Genomic DNA, 23,193 nt, shown 5'->3' on the forward strand with positions numbered 1-23,193 from the left:
GAGGTGGGTAGCTTCCAGAGATCCATAGCCTGGGACCCCTATCCACCATTTCAAAAAGCAATTGTTTTGCTCCAAAGTAATGATTCTTATTCCAGGGGATGTGGTGGCCAAAATGAAGTAATGTACCCCTCTCCCAGGACATACTTTTATTTTTCCCAGGTAGCATGAAAAAGTGGGTTATAAGTTGCTGGTCTCAATTGGACATTGTATACTGTCCATAGGTCACACCACCCCTGTGGTGGATGGTGGCAGGGAGTGGGGACATGCCATCATATTCCAGAGCCAGACCACTCTCATGTCATTACATTGGTTGATTATAAGTGTTAGCTAGAGCTTCTGCAGTGACTTTGTCTGGGAAAGCAGCTTCACTGTGTGTGAGGCTACCACAATGGAGGAAATCCTTGAAGATCACAGAAGCCTCTTCCAACTTTAGCCAAGGAACTCCCTCATATGCACAGGTGTCCTCCAGTAAGGCTACAGCATCACTGGAATAATCACTCCTGCTCCCAGCAGGCATCTTTCTTTTAAGCATTGCCAAATATAGGGTTCCCCCTGCTGTTGGGGAAACTCCATGTGCCACAAATCCAACATATCAGATTAAATGCCCAGTAGAAACTTTTTCATTTCCTTGCAGAAAGATGCATCATTATTTGGATTATGCCTTGACACACTGACATACGGCCAGGCCATGATAGTGAGGTGGTATTTTGGTGATGATGGTGATGATCATCTCCATCATCACCATTATTGAGGGGGCATGGCAGCAAAACTGAAGACCTGGCTATGCGAGCAAGCATTTAAAGAATAAGTCTTTACTGGCTTCGACTTGGTTTGTAATAAAGGTTTTTGTACAAAGTCTGGTGGATGAATGGCATAAGCATTTTGCACTATTTTAAATTTTGTATATTGTATATTATAATTGTTTTAACTGTTTTAATGTTTATTTTATTGTACTATGGTGTATTGGCAGAAATTGCCAGTCTGTAAGCCGCCCTGAGTCCCTGCGGGTGAGAAGGGCGGGGTAGAAATGATAGAAATAAATAAATAAATAAATAAATAAACAAGAACAGGAGAAGAGATTCTGGAATGTGTTGCAGACTAAGCAGTGGTTTCTTCTCTTTTCAATCTTAAAGCAGCTGCTCAGTTGCCACAAGCCGAGCTGCAAGAACACCTGGTTACATCTTGATGTCATTTCAATCTAGAGTCAGTCAGTCAAACCAGTGGGGGGCATCCTTTTTTCCCCCCTCAATGTATCTGGAATGATGCCAGCACCTCTGGAATGATGCATGTTCCAACTGGGGCTTTGTGAGAATACAAGATGGATAATGACAGTGGGTAATTGGTTGAAGACAATGGGAGCACTGTCATCTCAGCTGTCACAATATTTCACACACACGAACATTCATACTTTCCCTTTTTCCTAATCACCCCTGCCCCAAGAGAAAAGGCTTGTCTGTCCCACCCAGTGTCCTGCTCACCTCCATTTCCACTCATTCTCTTTGTCCTATATCAGTTCCACAGCTAGAGCTCTCCATGGACATTTGTCAACTTGATCTGTCTATATTTGCCATAAACACTGGCTGCTCTTGTATAACTTTTTAAAAAGCATGTATCCATTAGAAAGTAATTAAATTGCATGTTAATACAAAGTTTATTTTCTGTCTTAAAAGATTAGCAGTGTCATATTTCTGAATCATCAGCCTTCACCAAAATATATTTGGGGGGGGGGGGGGAACTAAGCTTGAACATGTGTAATCAGTCTTCACTGTAATGAAAGTTATGATTATAAAAAACTAAAGAAGCCCCGGTGGCGAAGTGCATTAAAGCACTGAGCTGGAGACCGAAAGGTCCCAGGTTCAATCCCCAGGAGCGGCATGAGCGGCCGCTGTTAGCTCCAGCTCCTGCCAACCTAGCAGTTCGAAAACATGCCAATGTGAGTAGATCAATAGGTACCACTCCAGTGGGAAGGTAATGGTGCTCCATTCAGTCATGCTGGACACATGACCTTGGAGGTGTCTATGGACAACACCAGCTCTTTGTCTTAGAAATGGAGATGAGCACCAACCCCCAGAGTCAGACATGACTGGACTTAACATCAGGGGGAAACCTTTACTTTACCTAAAGAAGATGGGGATGTCTTAAATTAAAAAATAATTAGATTTTTGTTGGCACTGTATAAACTGGCACGCAAAATTACATATATACCCTGCCATGGGTACAGTTGCCCATATGGGGGAAGACTTTGGGATTCTTTCCTCCTTTCCTGCCCTCTGACAAGCAGTGACTCATAACTTCACATGAACAAAGGGTCATGTATATCTTGCAAGATGCTAGCCATTGCTTTCAACATGAAGTCTGTATGGGCTTTCCTTATATGTTTCCAGCCACCTTCTTCCCTCCAAGGTTACAGCATCTGGGTAAGATGAGATATGTCCATGTCAGAGTAAACAGCAACATTTAGAAGTAATATTAATCACTATACATACACACACATCATGATCCCTATGCACCTATTATTTCACAACTGGAAATGCCACAACATAATTTCCAGCTTTGGTTTCTACCACTTTCTGGGTGGCTTGGAGTTCTGTAAGCTATGTGATCCTTTTGCTTTATAAATCACTGTCATTCTATATTCTTTATTTAAATAATGTTTTGCTCTTACATCTGGTTTGTCCTCAATTTCCGTAAGTTCTCTACTTTCCCCATTTTCCTCCTTGAATCAAGGCGTCCTTATCTTATGTCACCTGCAGCCTCTCTCTTAGCAAATGTGCAACACTGCAACAGGTACACTGTTGTGGTGTTGTGTTCTGCCAACACAAGGGAATGCAGGTACGATCCCATTTTAACTAGTGGGCATCTGTTGAGTACAGAATCAAACTGTGTAAAGTGTCCCAACCTACAGCAGTGCCATGAGCTGTCGCTCTTATCAAAGTGGTTGAGTAAGGTGTGAAAAGAAGCTGTGTGCCCACCAACTAGTTGTCCCTCCTTGACAATTTGTTCAGAAGATGACTCATAGACCTTGCTAGAGAGGTGAAGAAACTGAGGCAACAATGCAGAGAAGTAGTTTGCAATCATTCCCCACGAGATCAGAAGCAGAACAGCAAAGTGGATTCCAGGGTTTTGTTTAGCTTTTTTCCCTGACAGAATCTTTCCTGTCATAATGAAAAATAAATGCAGGTTACATACCTCTCTCCACTGCTTCGTCTCTACGCCTTGAGTATACAGCACGCACACTGCAAACGAGAAAGAAATTATAGGTCAGCTCTTCTGGTGGCATGGAGAAAAGAGTTTAGCAAAAGGGGTCATACTGCAGACTATATCAGCCAGACACCTCAAGCTTCTCTGAGAAGAGAAACCAAGCAAACCCACTGAAGCCTATCTCCCCAGTGGTGATTTGAGAGTGGATTTCTGAAAATTGGAAAGCTACGGTCCGCTATCTCTTTTGTTCCTTTTCGCCATACTGATACCATTTATTACTAGGTGTGCAAAAATAGCATCAAGACATCTATCTGTTTTTGTTGCATAATGGAAAGCGTTCTCTTCACATATATTCTGCTAGCTTTCCACCTCCTTATGATCAGACAAAAAACTCCACAAAATCCAAGGTGTTTGCTTCTTAGGGCCCTTCCACGTATCCAGAATATTAAGGCAGATAAGGCAGATAATCCACAATATCTGCTTTGAACTGGATTATCTGAGTCCACATTATCATATAATCCAGTTCAATGTGGATTTTATACAGCTGTGTGGAAGAAACTAAGCAGTAAGTACCATAGCATGCTGTTTAGTTCTACAGCTCCTTACAACAGTTTGTTGTTGTGTGCCTTTCTTGTCATTTCTGATTTATAGCAACCCTAAGGGAGCCTATCATTGGGGGGGTTTTTTGGCAAGATTTATTTGGAGGCTTAGAAAGTATGATTTGTCCAAAGCTACCTTTCAGAATCATAGTCCAACACCCAAATGACTAAACTAGGCTTGCACAACCTGTGACCCTCCAGGTGTCTGGGCCTTTAATTCTCAGAAGCTCTAGCCAGCTGTTCCAATGGCCAGGAATTCTGGGAGTTGAAGTTCAATACACCTGGAGGGCCACAGGTTGTGCAGGCCTGCACTATGCCTTGCTGGCTCATAGACCTGGAGTGGCATTGCACCACTGGTTCACACTCACAAAAATCAAGGTTCAAGCAGCTTCTTGCCCCACTTCTACAATAGTATTCACACAAGAAGTACTGTATTTACTCGAATCTAAAGCCCGTTTTGGCTAAATTACCTTCCCAAAATTAGGGTGTACATTAAATTTGTGTAATATGGTAATCTTAGTGCTGAGCCAAAGCAAAAGGGCAATCTCCTTCAGGAGCACCTGGAGCTTTTATTTGAGGGACGTCATCACTAATTTAATGGCCATGGCTCCATGTTATGCAATCCTGGGATTTGTAGTTTGGTGAAGCATCCGCATTCTTTGGCAGCACCCATGATTTCAAACTACAGCCCCCATGACCCCATTGCAAGAGCCAGTTAAAGTGGATTCATTCTACAGCATTGATGCACCCCAAGGTTTTCTTTTCCATTGCTGAAAGCTTTGGTGTCCTAACACTTTTGTTTTTAAAGAAGGAATTATAAGCAGCCATTGTAATGCACTTCTATTTTTGCCAAAATAAAACATGTGCACTTTTTGCTGCTGCGCATTATATTCGGCAGCAAATACTTTTTTGGTTTTAGGGTTCTGAATATTGAGGTGCACATTGAATTTGATGGCACATTAGACTCGAGTGAATACGGATATTTTCTAGGATGCTCTATACTATAGAAATGATGCAGTTTGGTACCAATGGCCTGATGTTGTAGAATTCTGGGAGTTGTAGTTTGGTAAGGCACAAGCACTCTTGGGCAGAGAAGGCTGCAGACTTTGTAAAACTACAACTACCATGATTCCATACTATTGAGCTATGGCAGTTAATAAAATCGTGTCAAACATCATTCATTCTACAATGTGGATGCACCCCTACATTCACACATTTAACTTCCCACAACACTCACATATATATAGTACCCATATAGGTAGGGGGATTCTGGGAATTGTTGTCCAAAATTGCAGCTTTTCCAACCACACAAGTATTTAGGAGAATGGCATTAAGCCAAATGCTTACAGAATACAGTGTTGTTGGTTTTTGTCTTTTTTTAATGATAGGCACAAGCTGTCTTCTATAGAACCGGCTCAAAGTCTTTCCCTTGGTGTGCCTTTCCCCCCCTTTGCCTCCATCATGTCTCCTATAACATTACTTGAGAGACCTTCAATATATACAATACAGGAATATAGGATAGTGAAATGACTAATGGAATGGCCTTGATCATGATTTCGGATGACATGATTTTAATAACTGATTTTAATATTGATTTTTTTTTTTGCTTTTAATGTATTTGTTTATTTTACTGTATATATGTTTATGACATTGAATTACTGTCTTTTGGTAAGGCCACTCTGAGTCCCCTTCAGGGTGAGAAGGGCTGGATATAAATGAAGTAAATAAATAAATGAACAAACAAATAAAATAATATATAGAAATAATAATATTGTAATGTAGTGGAGCTGGTATATTGTATGTAATATTAATAAGGTAATATAATATACTGTATATACTACAACTTATGATATTGTACAATGTATTATATAATACTAATAGTATAGTGTACTGGTAGTGTATTATATATATTGTAGAATAATAATATAGTACAATATAATAAATTATAATATGATAATTGTATATTATATATTACATATAATATTACTAGAAATATTGCCGTATAACGTGTTATTATTTTTGATGTAGATGTGGGTTTGTTTTTGGGATTTCGAGGGTTGGTTATTTTTGTATTTGTTCAGTTTCTCACGGCATTGAATGTTTGCCGATATCTGTTGTAAACTGCCTTGAGTCCCTTCGGGGAGATAGGGTGGGATATAAATAAAGTTTTGTTATTATTATTATTTTCCTTCTGACAGAAAATGGAGAGTTGAATCTCTTATGATTTTGCAAAGAAACCACAGAAATCTGAAAAAAGATCTTAAGATTGGCTTTTTTAAATTAGCCAATAAAAATACTTTCATAATGTGCTTGGCTCCCTTTCAAATGTTCCCCATTACTAAAACACAGCAGAGATGTAAAGAAGATTAATGAGATTTTAATGAAGAGCTGCTCCACAGCACTGGCAAATGGGCAGAGAGCAAATGCTGGTTGACTGAGCTTTTGGGGGACTTTGCTGCTTGTACTGCTGCTGCTTGTCTCAAAAAATGTTGGGCATATCAAAGAAAATAGAATTCACTATATTAATAATACATGGCAGAATGTTTATGAATTTAACAAACTTGAAAAAAGGATTAGTTTCACACATTCACATTGTTTTTACTCATGGCAACCCTATGGCAGATCTATCACAGGATCAAAGCACTACATTAAACTGGCCCTGTTGGTTTTATATATAAGTAAAGGTAAAGGTAAAGGTTGTCCCCTGATATTAAATCTAGTTGTGTCCAGCTCTGGGGGTTGGTGTTCATCTCCATTTCTAAGCCAAAGAGCCGGTGTTGTCTGTAGACACCTCCAAGGTCATGTGGCCAGCATGACTGCATGGAGCGCTGTTACCTTCCTGTCGAAGTGGTACCTATTAATCTACTCACAGTTGCATTATTCAAACTGCTAGGTTGACAGAAGCTGGGGCTAACAGCGGGAGCTCCACCCGCTCCCTGGATTTGAACTGCTGACCTTTCAGTCAGCAAGTTCAGCAGCTTAGCAGTTTAACCCACTGCTCCAAAATTGTATTCAAATACTCAAAGCACTACAATACACTGGACCTCTTGGATATGTGTGTGTATGTGTGTGTAGAGCTAATGTCTATGTATTTTAACAAATCTTCAGAACCCCCAAATATAAATAGCAACAATAAGAAAAAAAAAACTTTAACTCCAACCCATCACAGTTTAAATCTTGGAGTCATTCCACAGCCTAGCAGTACTATGTAAATCTTCTTATTTACCAAAGCAATAATGGTCTGGTCCTATGCATGCTTATTTAGAAGTAGGCTTTGCACAGGACTGCAGGGGACCCATATATTTTACTATCACAAGTAGAAAGTAATGAGTCTTTCCAAAATATTTAGCCTTAGCTTTATCTCATATGCATACTTGCAAATTTCTACAGATTTGGGACATTCTTTCTTCATTCTTCCAGTGCCGACATAAGTTAAGTGAAAAAACTGTATGACAAAACATACACAAAACAGTAAAGTTATATAAGTATATACGTACATGGATCAGATTTAGAGAATGTATCTTTATCCAGAAGATTCCTGAAATAAAAACAAAGAAAAAAAGATAGTGTTATGTAATAAGTTGGATGATAAATTTTCATGATAGGAACAGAGCTGGTCAATTTATCCTCACTTTTCTTTAATAATGGCACAGAAACTGAAGCTCATTACTAACAGGCAACACTCATTTACTTTGTGAACCACACACCCTGCTGAACTTGTTGTGAGGGCTGAGCTGATGGCAGCTGTAGAAGTTGATCCAAGGGCTGAAGAACCAAGCGTGAGCTGGGCCTGCCATTAGGGAGAAAGAAAGACATCCCTCATGTGATGAGAGAGAGGCCTTGGGGGAGAGACCTATTTTGGTATACTTCTTGTTGTGAATCTCTTAAGCTAGGACTGAGGAACCTGATGTTTCAGGTTTTTTTCACCAGCACCCATAAGTCCATAACCATAAGCAAAGGTAAAGGAATATGGGAGTTATAGTCCAAAACATACACAGGGTCAGAAAGCTCTGTCTCAGCTAACCAACTACCTCCAAGTGTGATAGAGAATATGATCCCAATGTCAACAATGTGGCTCCAAACAGCCTTATGCACATTGAATGGAAGGGGTCCCATCTTGTTCTTTTATTTCAGGCAACAATACATCCAGGTTTGGAATACTCTGAGATCAAGTGAAGGAATGCACCAAACCAGGTGCCAGATGTTGGCAATGACTTGTCTTACACCGAAAGACTAGGAACTATTCATTCTTAATGTAGATCAGGAAAACTGCCAGACATCTTTATAAATAATAAGGGGGATAGCGGGCATCCCTGTCTTGTTCATTTATTAATTTTTATGTTTTTGGCTTCACATGAAGATTGTGAGTAAACCAAATATGTTATTTTTATACAAGTCTACTTCATTTTTGTCTCTTGAGTGCATGATATAAGTTGTTTTATGGGAGAGTATATATTTTTGGGCACTGAAAAACACTTCTAAAGCTCTGCTGTTTATTATGCACTGGAAAATCTCTATTTTCCTAACAAAAGATAGCAGGTTATTCAGTCTAACAACTGAAACCCATTATCTAGCATATTCATATCTGGTTGTACACCACAAGAAAAGATTCTACTCTAAAGGGTATTTGGCTTTTCTCTGAAAGTTCATGCTTTTCTAAAAAGCTGTGATCTCCAAAAGGTGTTTTCCAAAAGGTTATAAATACCATTTTGCAAAATGAACAGACTCAAACACGGAGTTGGCAGATCAAAAGACAGTCCAAATTGAATCAAATTATCTAGGGCCAAAGTATCAGACTCATTTCTACAAATGCTTGATTTGTCTTACATTACTGAGTCTGCTTTTAAATCCACCTGAAAATTTTTAGGAATCTAACTAACACAAAAAAAAATGTTGTGACAACTTCATTTGTAAACTGAAAAACATTTGTAAATAGTACAGAAGGGCAGAAGAAGTATGTGTGTGAGACCATTCACATGGCTAGATTATAGTAGTTTGATGCCACCTTAAAATAATTACCATAGCTCCATCCTATGGAATCTTCTGTCATAACTCTCACAAAATTACAAACACAAGACCTCCATAGCACTGAGGCATGACAGTTAATGTGATACCAAACTGTTCTAGTTCTGCAAAAAAGAGAATTCTTTCCTGCCGCTTATAGATTTTACTTTTTATGCTGACACAAGTGAACCCTCTACCTATGCACTGCAGATAAAATTAGAACTGGCTGAACAGTCCATAGTAATGATGAATAAGAGTTAGGTAAAACTGAATGCACATTTACCACTATCACTTTTCAAAAAGTACAGATTAATCCTTGTGAATATTGAAAACAGATGCAAAAACAATGTGATAAATGAGCCTTTAAATTTTTGTGCAACATTTGTCTTTAACAGAATATACATAGATATTTATTTGTATTTTATAACTTTTCTTTTAACAGTAAAACTTTACTATACTAAGCCATGAGTCTTAGAGTTCCTGTCAGCTCCAATCAGTATTTTTTGGGGAATGTCATGGTTTCTATTCCTCCAACTACTGCTTCCTATTTGGTCAATCCAAAATCATTATCATAATAACGGTTTTCTGGGAGCTGTCCAGCACTTAGAGTGCTGAATGAAGTCCAAAAAGGCTGCAAGAAAGATGTTACCATAAAAGTCAGTGGGATCTTTAGCTAACTTGGATGAACTTTGGATTGGGCCCTAATGGCAGAGAGTGTCAGCAATGAATAGAAGAGATATTGAGGGATTAGAAAGCGCTTAATAGCATTCCAGCTTCAGAGCCAGGACTCCTATGAATGCTTCTTTCACTAGCTTATCTTCAAAGCATGCAAGAGCACCAATTAAATGTAAGGAGATATACAGCCTGAGTGCAGAGGGAGCTTGTTTCAAATCTTTGGCACACTCAATCCAGGAAACAATATTTCATGGCTTTAGAAGAAAGAAGCTAAACTTTAGGGATTGCAGCAGCTCAGGCGGCCACATTTGAGCAGGAGAGAAAGCTGCTCTGAATCAGCACAACAATATGGAACAGTAACTAGGGAAACAGAAATAAGACCAGTGTGCTTCCCTCTGTATGGTTATTGCCATGTGAGTAGATAAAGGGTGTATCCACAGTGCACAATTATAGCTGTTTGATACCACTTTTATTGCCACAGCTCCATCCTATGGAATCTTGGGATTTGTAGTTTAGCAAAGTGCTTAAAATTCTCTAGTGCACTTGCCTAAATTACAGCATTAGAGCTCTCTGGAGAGCAATCCTAAATACCTTGCCAAACTGAAAATCCCATGGCTCCAAAGCATGGATCCATGCCAGTTAAAGTGATATCAAAACATTAAAATTGTACTATAAAGTACTATAAAGATGTAACAGTGGTACTGCAGGGACAAAGAACATTATGGTCCTGATTATGGTAAAACATGAAGGATTCAAGGCTTCAGAGTAGGATAAGAAGCTACTAATTACTGAGTGACTCACCCTCTATTAATTCACTCTAAACATTCAAAAGATTAAGAAGCACCTTGAGAAGGCTGATTTATCCCCTTGACTGAAGAAGTGACATCTAACAATTAAGAAAGGAAGGAAAGTCAAACATAGTGGCTTGTTATTCTCATAGGAAATGAAGCCAGAGAGGCAAAGAAGTTCTGGTAATCCAACAGCCATTGGCTCTAGAGCTGAGTAGTGCAAGGAGATTATTTATGCTAGTATCTGGAAGCAAACAATGTCTCACTACGAGGAGAACATGTCATTACAAATAGTGCTCTAGTGCACCTATTTGTACATATGGTTTGTAGTAACCCACATTTTTTCATTCCCAGAAATGGGGCAAGGGTTTATAAGGCCAAAGTTGTTGTCAACTGCTATCAAGTTGACTTTGATTTATGATGATTGGAAAAATGAGAGACCTCCTGGTCCACTTATCACAAACAGTCTTACTCGGGTCTTCCAGACTCTCTGATTTGAATCTATCCAGCTGCAATGCTATTTTCCTTAACAAGCATTATTGTATTTTCTGGTAAGATATGTCTTCTCATGATATATTCAAAATATGACTGTCTCAGTTTAGAGCACAGCCTGTTATTCTGGATCAGTGTGCAATGGGATCTTTTAACACCTTTGAGATTAACTGAGATAAACAAATGGGTAGCATAAACTTTCACAACAAATTTCTCATTTTAGTCATATTGGGTTCTAGGTTTAACTTGGTCTAGGCCCTGTTTATTTGCCTTTTTAACAATTCATGATATCCATAGAACTGTTCTCCAGCACCACATTTCAAATAGATCCATTTTCTTCCTATCGGTTTTCTTCACTGTTTTGAAAATCACCGATAGAAATAAGAATACTATGGTATGGGTAAGACAACGTTTAGAAGTTTGATGTTTTTGTTTAGATATAATGTATTTGATAGGGTCATTTTTATTTAACATTAGGTGTTGTGTTATAATTTGCCTTTATTGGGTTATTTTGCACTTTTATGTTTGTACTTGTTGTTGTAATGAGGCATTGAATGTTTGCCTTTTTTTGTTTGTTGGAATCCACCCTGAGTCCCCTCAGGGAGATAGGGCAGAATATAAATAAAGTCTTATTATTATGATTATTGGTATTATTATAGGGTTCAATTATATATCTTTACATTTGAGGTTCTTATCTAATTCCTTCTTCAGCCTTCTTCTGATTTATTGAATGTAGTATCCATTCTGATTAATATAGGTGTGAAATTTTGAATTCCAATATTTACACCATCTGCTTTACAATTATTTAATTCACTCATGGTCATTATTTTTGTTTTCTTCATATTCAACTGCAAATCTCTCTTTCAATGTTGTTCTTGGATTTTCTTCAGGAATCTTCAGGAGTCTTTGCAAATTTTTGCTAGTAGAATGGTGTCATCTGCATACCTTAAAATGTTGATGTTCTATTCTCCAATTTTCATGCCTCCTTCCTCCAAGTCTAATTCTGCTTCACCCATGATAATGCAAATAAAACAGATAAAGCGATAAAATATAGCTTTACCAGACCCCATTGAAGTGTTTTCCATATTTGTTGACAGATTTAGTTAGAACTAGAGTAGATTCTGTTTCAGGACCTCTATTTGTATGCCATCTGTTCTGTGTTTTGAAGGCATCTCCCAGGTGCTCTGAGGGCAGCTTCTATATCACTTTCTAAAATTGTAGCTTCATCATAAAATAGTTCTTCCTGGAATGAATATGCCATTCTTTCATCTCCTTTATATATTTCTCATCAATTTCTTCAGTGTATTGTTTACATCATCTTTTTTTTTGTTTGTTATGCCTGATTCCCTTGCTGGTCACAGAGCATCCCCACTCTTGGTTTACATTTCCCTTTGATTTTTTGAATCTTGTGGAAGAGATCTCTTGTTCTTCCTTCTTTGTTATCATGTATTGTTTTTCTGCCTTGACTAGTATAGAAGTTCTTGTCCTTCACAATTCTACACTGTTCTACACTGAACAGTTTTATTCAGGGTTCTAACTCTATTTCTGTCAATTTTTTTACATTTGTTTCTTGCTTGTCCTTAACAGAAGTTTCATCTGTCATCCATTGAGACATCTCTTTCTTTTTGAATGCAGATAATGTTATTTTGCATTTCTTTTGCATATTGCTGACTTCAGTCCAGAGTTCTTTTAGCTCCTGGTCAATTAAGCTTAATAGTGCAAATATATTAACACGATCTTTGAATTCTACACGGATGTTCTTTAGATTGAAACCATTGTTGGTTGTGTTCTTCTTTATATTTGCTCGCTCTCTCTCTCTCTCTCTCTCTGTATATATATATATATATATATATATATATATATATATATATATATATACAGCTCACAGTGATCTATCATCAACAAGAATGAAGTCATTTAAAAAAAACAGAATCAATCTATGTGCTCTTAACTATGATTTTGCAATGACATTTCCATTGAATAGGATGTCCTGCCCTGCAGTGACAAACTGCACTTACTGTTTGACAATTATGCAAAGAAATAGAATTTGTGTGGGCGTCTGTCATGAACAACCCAAATGACCCATTAAGCGTAAGAAGTACACAGACCGAAAGATAAAAATAAGCCCCCACTCATCCCGAAGGAGTCAGGATAATACATGGGGAATGGGCTGCCTTACAAGTTGTTATGCCTGAAGCAGTAACATGGGAAGTGATACAGAAATCAAAACACAAGAGAAGTCACTGAAACAATGAAGGAACAGAACAATTAGAAATATAATAACCTCAGCCAACTGGAAACCATTTGTCCTTCTGTTGGCAACATTCCCTATTGATGCTACCAAGAATGTCACTTTCCTCTCAGCATCGTTTTCCTCTGGGAGTTCTTGATAGTCACCCTCTACCATCCCTCAATACCGTCTCTACCCCTGCAATGATAAAAGGTCAACTGGGATAAAATAAAACCTTCTCCAGACTATTTGAACAACCGTGACTTTCTGCAGGAGGACATGGCTTGGATGACTTTTCCTTCCAAAGTAAAATAATATTCTACTGGCAACGTAAGTTATACAAGTGTTGCCAAAAAGCCAAAAATATTTATTGCTCATGAACAGGCCAGAAGGCAGCTGCATCACACTGCTGGGACAGAAAACTAGATTGTACAAAACACAGAGGAAATGAGGAGAAACTGTCAGAAATTGGGAAGAAGCCACAGGAAAGGAGGAGAAACAGTCACACAGTGGCATTTACAGTCAATGACCATTGTCTATGGAAGAGTCTCAGTCCTACTTTCTTCCCCATTTTTTGTCACTACATCAGGCCACAGACTTCTAGGTTTGTAGGTCTCAAGCTCAACAAGCACAATGCAACCTTCAACTAATTTGAAGCATTTTACACCCAGAAGAAGGAAGGGAAAACTGATCTACAAACAGATTCTGGGCTTCATTTGAGTTTCTTATGGATTATGAAAAAGGGGAAATAACATCTTTCAGAAAAAAATGGTATGAGCATTGTAGTTGGCCTAAGTAATCAATTATAATTACTATTAGTCATTGGGATAATTTCGGAGCATAAACAAAGTGTCCTTCTCATTTCAGTGAAATGTCACCAAATCTCACGTTTATGGCCTCCTCTTGTGATAAAAAGGGCTTGTAGGACTGCTTCCACATGGACCCGAAACTCCATATTTTGTTCTTTTTCTTTTCTTTTTTAAGCATTTTAAGCACAGTCCCTACTTTCCTTGCCATAATGCTTCATACTGTAAAAAAAAGTTGTTTCTCCTATTTATTTATTTTGAAAAACATGTTATGGAATGAAAAATCAAAATGTGTAGTTCACACATTGCCTTGCCAGAGAAAGAAGATATGTACCATGCAGGTAAACAATAAAGAACAAGTGGTTTATTGTTCTTAAATCCAGAACAACATATGTACAATGTGATCAGTTGCACCAACTCACATAATGAATGCCCTTTCATGAGAAATTTAAAATAGTCTTTCCTTTGTCCATGTGGATAAATTCCTTCTAGCAGCTCATGAAGCAAGAACACACTTCAAAATCTGTCTCTCTCTCTCTGCTTCTCACTTCAAACTCTCTTTGCTTGAACAAAAATGCAACAGTACCAAAAACTCCCAGGCTTAACCAGCTCTCAAGACATGGCTCAACCAATCAGTTTCATGCATCTTATTTTGCAGTTGACACACACACATTAACTGATTTCTTACGTATCGTAACAAAACAATCCTACGTTTTTGAATTGCTGTTCTTAACTCATATATTTACACTTTCACTACCTAGCTCCTTGGTTTTATACAAGCATTCTGGTTTCTTGCATTCAGTCCCCCACACACCTGCAAGGCATTATTTATGCCAGGAATGCATCATTTTCATTTGTGGTTTGTCCTTCTTTAGTGGGAAAGTCCAGAAAATGAGCAGGGGGTGGAAAGGAAGAAACATTGTTAAAAGTAGCTGAAAAGTGGGCAAAAGCAGTGACTGCGGTGCTAGTGTAGATTACCAGTTCAATCAGGACAATGCCAGCCGTGTTTTGTCCAGACTCACCGTTTTCTCATGGTGGCCATAACACTTGCATTTCTTAACAGAAACTGATTACTAGACATAAATTTGTGGGAACTATGGTGACAGTAGTGTCCTTAATAGTAAACCCCTGGATATAGAGAAGAATTTGGGCAGAATTTGCAGTACAAACTTAGTTTTGCTTATCTGGAAATCTGAAATTCAAAATTCTCTAAAATCCAAAATTATTCATAAGGTATCTGAGACAGTGACCCCTTGGCTTTCTGGTAGTTTTGTATACACAAACCTTCTTCTATGCACAACATGGTTTAAAAATATTGTGTATAACACTATGTGTAAAGGGTATATTTTAGGCTTCAAGTTATGTGTAGAAGGTATATATGAATATATGAAACATAATTGAATTTCATATTGGATCCCATCTTGAAAATATCCCAATTGTGTATGTTCAAATATTCCAAAATCCAAAACATTTCTGGTCCCATGCATTTTGGATAATACTCAACTTGTATTTTGTGAATACAAGTATTTTGCAAAACACATGTTCAAAGACAGTTGAAAGGCTTCAGAAGATCAAGAAAGGATTAACACTTTGAGATAATGATTAAATAAACAGATGTACAGAACTCTTCACAACACTATGTGTTTAAAATTCATCATTAAATACTCGCAGACAGTCAACTGCTGTAGTTGTTTGAATGTTGGACTAGGACTCTGGGATATTCTCAGTCCCCTTCTACACTGCAATATAATCCAGATTATCAAAGCAAATAATCAACATTATCTGCTTTGAACTAGATTATATGAGTATATACTGCCATATAATCCAGTTCAAAGCAGATAATCTGGGTTTTATATGGCAGTATAGAAGGGGCCTCACTTAGCCTTGGAGATTCACAAAGTAACTGCAGGCAAGTCAAATGCTCTCAGGCCAAGAGAAAGCCAATGGGAAATACCCTCTGAATAAACATTGTCACCATTAGTCGTTTTCAACTTAAAAGTACATAACATCAAAGCTAAACATATTTGTTGAAAAGTAAAAAATAAAAATCACAAAAGAAGCTATGCTGATATACATGACAAGCTGGTGCTATGTATAGTTGTTTGAGATAAAGACCTGTAGCAGTCTTCTTTGAATGAATACTTTCTAAGCTGCTCTCCAAGCCATTTTATATACATACAAAAAAAATGGAACAAGAATCAAATCATGCTTTAAGAACTCGGTGAACAGACAAATAAGATTAGATTTTAACCGAAATGTTTGCAATAAACTAGAATGGTTGTTCCTATTAAAGTCTTGTTAGGAACAATGCAATGTATCTCCATAGTCAGCAAGATCCTTATAACTCAGATTAGCAAGAGCTTTATCACAGTATCATTATAACTAAAGTCATTAAATGAGACAAAGAACAACACTATTGAACAGGCAAATTGTCCTTTGTTGCATTTCCATTTTTGGACCTGAGAAATCTGCAAGACAAAAAGGCTAGTAAAGGGTTGGGACCAAGTTGTATGTATCTTAAGGATGGAGAAGTGTGCCATTTTGAGCCAAATCAATTAATCTGTTCATTTCCCCTGTAATCAGTACTTCCATATAATATATATGCTGATTTACCCAATCTCTTCTCATCAAAAAAGTGGGAGTAGTGAGTTGTGGCAAACTGGTTTTATGACAATATGGAAAGATGTCATTTCCATAGAGCGTCATTTGTTAGATCATATATGCAGTAGAGGTTGCCTGGGGATGCTGCCTATTCCTATTATGTGCAGAAGATTCACAGTATAATAAGAATGCAAAGCAGGTCAAAGGATCAGACAAGCTGAATACATCTTAGTATTATCAATGGTTACTGATTTATAAGAAGTTACCCAAAACACTGGCTTAGTTTGGGGAAAGGAGTCAGCACCCTGGATAGCTCCATTTAAGTCTGAACCAAACCCCTCAACCAGATTCACTTTCCCACTAACATAGAATCTACACAGCACCACTATATTTGTTTTCACCTGCTGGCAGAATACTTTTAAGTTTTTAAAAGTATACAGTAAGCAACTGAATCAGAAACTAGATCAAAAGGAATGTCCTTCTATTAGAGGAATGGAGGCAAAATTCAGTAAAAAGGGGATGCTATGTTATATCATTTAATACAGTTAAAATGTGGGAATGCTGGTTGTATAGAGCAAACAAACAGACTTAAGGTATAAGCTAAATATTAATTATATTATATTGTGGGCCCTTGATATCAATTGGGGTGTGGTTCCAGGACCCCCTGGATACCAAGATTTATGGATGCTCAAGTCCCTTTATATGCAGTGGTGTAGTAAATCGATGTCAGTGGCAAAGTCAAGGTTTGCTTTTGAGATTTCTTTAAAAATATTTTCAAACTGTTTATGGTTGAATCAATGGATACAGAATCCAAGACTGATTGTATTGCCATATGTTAATATAGGCTATTTCTCATGATAACTGACTGTCAAGATAAGGGGTATGTTATAGGTTAATATTACAAATCCCTGTTAGATGTGCAGATTTTATGTTGAAGATGAGAGAACAGATTGTAGAGCACAGAAATATTTCCACAGTGTACTGTAGAGCACAGTACTATTTATCTGAAACCCCAACAGACTAAGAAGCTAATTCACATTTCTGTACTATAGGCAGCAAAAGCAGTTAGCACTGGCATTAACTCTTAGGCCAATAGCATTAGTTACTTTGTCTAAAAGACAAGGGCAAGGGTGTTCGGAGGTCCAGATTGCAGATGGTGCCTGTGGACTAAACATTTACAGCAGTGAAGTGGAAAAATAGAACTAGAGAATTGAGATGATTTCACTGGAAAGATGGGTTATAATGAAGGAACTGAATGAAATGAGCAGCAGCATTATGTAGCTGTTTGAGGTATCCAGAATATCAGGGTGGAAAGGAACCATTTGAAGGCATGGGAGACCTTTAGGTGATTGAGGTGGACCCAGTCTACAAAGATCATAGGCAGTTGCCACACCTATCTGTTGGTTATTCAATTTATCATTCTATTGTGCATATTTTACCTCTACCAACAGTAACTTTTTAATAAAGCGAATAGCTCTCACTCAAGACCAAGCCACCTCAGAATAGGGCACAACAATACCTTCTTGCTGTGACATGATATTCCTCCACCAGCGACTGTGGAAACTGTAACACAGACTACAGGGAACAGTGAGTTTGAGGTGGGTGGGTAGCAGATGGCATCACAGTCTCTACTATTAAAATGTTCCAAGGCTTTGACCCTATAAGCTCTGACTCTCCAGCACCACTGTTAATGGTGGAGCCAGGAGGACCATCTTCAAAGTGAGCATTGCCACTCAATCTAGATTCCAGGGAGGCACTTTTTAAAAGTCTCTTATCTGTATTCTGTTCACAAATGTGAGGAATGCAAACATTACACAAAAAAGTAATTGTGTGGAAACAGCCTGTATCTATCCAGATATAACCTTTCTTTTCTCTCTCTTTCTCTTGTATGTATTGTAGCAGGCAAATGAAAATGGTTTTCTGACAGTTTCTCCTGCAGGCATTTAGAGATGCAAACTAAAGCATGTCAGTTTCTTTCTCAGCTAGAGACCACAGATCTGGGATGCTGAAAAGGACTGTGCAAGTAAAGCCTGGGCTTTAAAACCTTAGGAACACAGATCTCTCTGTACCATAGCTATCTGTTTCTCTCACCAAGAGTTGTGGAGACCATTGGTTACACATATGATCATGAATATGCACACACTAAATTCTTGAGGAAATTCTTAGAACAAATCAATTTTCCAATTTTCTAAAGCCTTTAGTATGTGTGAGTTCTCGAAACATGTAACCCAAATGGTCTCTAAAATTCTTGACAAGACATTTAAAAGCCACATTACTGAAGTGATAAAGTTCAGATATGTAAGCCAACATATTTCCCAGACTTACTTCCAGGTAACTTTGCTGAAGTGATAAAGTTCGCAGGCTTACTTCCATGTAACTTTGCACAGGAGTGTAGAATAAATGCATAAATGCAATGAATTCACAAACAGAGAGACTGTTACGCAGCATTGGGTTAGTCCAATGATCCTCACTGCAAAACAACATTATTAATCTTTCCCAAAGTGGACTGTGGAAGGTGAAAACTGGATCTTGCCCAGAATAGATTCAGAGTATTACCTCAGTGGAAGATGATTTAGCTAGCTTCTCTCTTTCTCTCTCCTAAGAATTGTGCTAATACAGTCTGGAGGAGGACAAGAAAATAAGGTGGAGGTTCTCAAAACAAGTACGACAATATATAGAGGGATGAATTGTTCTGGAATCCATGAAATCTTTTGCTGAACACATTTTTTTAGCTAATCCTATAAACCTGCATCTTATGTTCAGCTGCTGTTTGTAAGCAAATGTAGAATGGGTGCTGCTAAAGCTTAGGTGTCTGTACCATCTCATTTTCAGCTCTTCTGGAGCTCCAAAGGATTGACGTATTTCTCAGAGCTGCCATTTGAGTGAGTAGAAATGATGAAGGTTCATTTCCAGTTACCTTTCAGATCTTTCAGGGGAAGCGGCTATTTCAGAGTGGGAAGTGCCCAGAAACAACATTGTAGAGCCTCTCAGATATTTTTAGTGGCTATTATATAATTTCTTAGACTGAAAGATTTGTCTCCCCAAAACTCAGCAGATTCCTTTGTAGTGGTTCCACATTTGACAGGTGTGGTAAAAGGAACTTTTTTTAAAAAAATGTTGCTGTTATTGCTGAGCCAAATAAGACTGTTTCTCATGCAGTGACCTTATGCCAGTTGTCAACACATTTTGGCTGACTATGTTATGAAGGGCTTGGAAACAATAGGTGGCTTGCCTTAAAAGGTCTGATGTAAGATTTTTGAAGATATCAACTATTTTGCCTCTCCTCACTATGGTTTTAGAAATATGCTAGTATTATAGGAACCAGAAGCACAGCAAAGGTAAAGGTAAAATAAAAGGTAAAGGTTTTCTCCTGACATTAAGTCTAGTTGTGTCCGACACTGAGAGGTTGTGCTCATCTCCATTTCTAAGCCGAAAAGCCGCTGCTGTCCATAAAATGCCTCCAAGGTCATGTGGCCGGTATGACTGCATGGAGTGCTGTTACCGTCCCAACAGAGCAGTATCTATTTATCTACTCACATTTGTATGTTTTCAAACTGCTAGGTTGGCAGAAGCTGGGGTTAACAGCAGGAGCTCATCCTGCTCCCCGAATTCGAACTGCTTACCTTTCGGTCAGCAAGTTCAGCAGCTCAGCAGTTTTACCCACTGTGCCACCAGGAAGTACAGAAAAATGAACCTTGATTTATGGTAAGTGAAGGACCCACATGAGCCTTCCCAAACTCTCAGATCATGCATCTTCTCAGATTATGTTTGGTGGGAATAAAAGAAAAGGACTGTATTGGTGGCTGCTCCCAACTTTTAGGACTCTCTCCCCATGGAGCACTGTTCTTGTTCTCCTTACTCTTCTTCCACTAGTAAGTGAACACTTTCTGATTCTAACAGCCTTTTAGGAACTGACAGTAATGCACTTTTAATGATGAGCTGTTTTGTTTTAATATTCTATATTTCAATGGATTTTCATATGGTTTTAATTTTATAGATTATATAACTTTGTTATAAAAATGATATTGATGTTACTATTCTGCGAGCCACTTTGAGTCCTAGTAATGGTGAAAAGCCAGGATAGAAATCAATAAAATAAATATATAAATGAATCATTAGCTCTGGCTCAGTCTACCACTAGTTTTTGCCCCATGTGCCATCTTATCAAAGGGGCATTTGTGCTTTTGTTCTTGCTTTCATTCCTCTCCCAGAACTATTTCCAATATTTTGCTTGGAAGAAATAACGATGCATTGCTTTGCTTTGAAGTACTCAGCTGCAGGGAGGCAAGTTTAGTTGGCACTTCTCATCACTCTGTTCACACAGGAGCCTCAAATGAAGTCCTTACATTTTTCATAACTATATTTTCAAAGCTTGAAGGTGTGGAATCTTCAACACTCACTGGCACCATCTCACTGGGTACAGTGAAGTAGCTGGGGAGTGTGAAGGGTTTGCCTCATCTAAATAAGTATTTCCCCTATTAAATTTTTATTCAGTCTCCAAACTTCTAGCATTGTAAAGAAATGAAACACTGAAAATCTATCATACCTAGAATTCTTCTATTGGCTGTGTTTATATTCTATCTTTTTAATTTTGCCTTCCCTTTTACTTTGGGTTGTATTTCTAAATGCCAAACTGAAGTTTTGCAATGTTAGAAATTTAGAGATTAAATGAATTCTGCGGAAGCAGAATTCTCATTTTGCCCCCACTCCCTAATAAATACACCCCTGCTTTCTCCTCTTCTTTTCTCTAACCTTACATTCTGAAAAAAAGAAGCTCTTTCCCCGTTATGATGGCACAGCTGAAAATGTCTTTCCAAGACGATTTGTTTTTATGCTCTGTGCAACGCTGCTCAAATCTGTGTAATACCAGGTGCGTAATTGCCTACTTCTTCTGGGTTAACGCGAGAGACTATTGAATGCCTCGGCTTTTGTCATAAACAAAGTACCTTGTGCGATGGTATTCTGTTCTCTGTCACCAACCGAGGGAGAAAGATTCTTTTAATTCTCTTTCCACATTTCCAAGGGACTTTGACTTGCTGGGTTTTTAATTGCTTCATTATTCACTCTGGCTATTCTGTCCTTGTCATTTATTTTAAAACTCACGGTCCCACATATAAGTAAGTGACTCATCAGTAGGTTGGTTTGCTTCTGTTCTTACTGTATGTTACGAGATGTGTTGTGTCCTGACAAAAGGAATACAGCTGGTCAATCTAGCTGATGCCACTCTCTCTCAACATTTCTACTTGGGGAATAATAATTGTCTCAGTTTAAGTTGCCAAACACCAGTGCCTCCCATACACAACAACATTTCAAAATCAATATCACAAATCCACCTGCAGGTTGTAACTCACCTGTATTCCAATTGTTGCTAGATGTACAGTACAATCCAATACATATCTAATCAAACATGAGTCTTATTGAGTTCTATTGTACTTTTTGGTAAATGTGGTTCACTGTAAGCAAGTGTATAGCCATGCCCATGGGTACAAAAATACTAATAAGCTCTAAGATAGTCTTGAACAACCAAAAAAGGGATTGTGGTGAACAGCTCTGTTTAATATCAATCCTGGTGAGAAGTAGCTATGAATATGGCAAAATCCGCAATGAGTATCAGTTGGTAAGGAAATACAGGTAGTAAAAATTAAATGGTCATTAATATATTTTCTAAGACAAATTTATGGTGTGACTAGGGTGTACAATTCGGGTAAACCCAGTGCCATTTTCGGTGTCTGGTTTTCAACTGCCCCCATTCTGTTTGTTCAGGAGCTGCCCAAATTTGGGAAGGCAAAATGTCATTTTTTAATCTGACAGCCAGGAGATCTGGGAAGATCCGTGTTGTGGATTGCTCTTCTGATTCTGAGGGAGAAGGAGGACAGGTGTTTGAAGAGGCTGCAATTGGGGATTTGGAGTTAAGTGGTGAAGAAGAGGAAGGAGGAGAGGGAGCAGGTATGGCAGAGATCCCTACTTTTCTAGAATGACGAAGGGAGAAAGAAGTCAGAAGGAGATCAGCGAGACTAGCAGAGAAACCACTGAGCAATCAGCCCTCGTGCTAGGGTCAGCTGTGCTGGGAAGCTCAGGGCTATAAATTAGCAGCCAGGTTAGGGGCCAGTGCTGGCTGCAACTAACTTACTTTCGAGGGAGTGTCTCTTATCAGCACCATGTCCAGTGTGGAATCTCTGAAGCCTCTTGTTTGCCACTTGTAAGCCTGTATATCAAAGACTTTATTTGCTGTCTGCTGTGAAGACTTCTGTTTTACGTTTGCTTAAAGCCCATGTGTTATCAAAGACTTTATTTGCTGTTTGTTGTGAAGACTTTTGTTTTAAGTTTGCTTGAAAACTGTGTAGTATCCTCGAGATTGTAATTTCAGTTTTTTCTAATTGCATTATCTTTATTTTGGCTAAAGGAAAGCCTTTTTTATTTGCTTTCACTTGTGTCTAAGGCTGTTTCTGGCATAGAATTGGACAATCCGGCCACTGGTGGCAAGGGGGGAACTTACGAGGCTCCCTTTTCCATCATTTTTAGAGCGATCAGGATGAAAATGGCCACACTTGGTCATGTTTACCACTGCAAGCCCACCAAGTTTCAGAGTGTTTCAGTCATCCATTGACTTTTAGGAAAATCTTAAAGTTGCTAGAAATAAAATCTCATTTTAAAAACCCCAAAAAGGTATTCCTCCAGCAGCAGGGCATCATTCCTGCCAGGTGTCATAAAGATCCACACATCCCACAAGTTATTGGAATTTATCGAAGTTTTATTATTATATATTTCTAGTTATTTTTTTTATATTGGGGTGGGGA

The 23,193-nt window shown here is 38.2% G+C and overlaps 1 protein-coding gene across 1 annotated transcript in view; it reads right to left on the reverse strand.

Annotated features, from left to right (window-relative positions):
• Window positions 1–23,193, reverse strand: part of LOC100561760 (copine-5) — a 185,775-nt gene that overhangs the window by 125,126 nt on the left and 37,456 nt on the right. The window contains exons 2-3 of the mRNA XM_062978409.1: window positions 7,298–7,338; window positions 3,190–3,236 (exon numbers count right to left, since the gene is read on the reverse strand). Coding sequence (XP_062834479.1) covers window positions 3,190–3,236; window positions 7,298–7,338 — 88 coding nt within the window. The remainder of the gene's footprint in view (window positions 1–3,189; window positions 3,237–7,297; window positions 7,339–23,193) is intronic.

The sequence above is a fragment of the Anolis carolinensis genome, chromosome 4 (genome assembly GCF_035594765.1).
Source record: "Anolis carolinensis isolate JA03-04 chromosome 4, rAnoCar3.1.pri, whole genome shotgun sequence".
Classification (NCBI taxonomy): domain Eukaryota; kingdom Metazoa; phylum Chordata; class Lepidosauria; order Squamata; family Dactyloidae; genus Anolis; species Anolis carolinensis.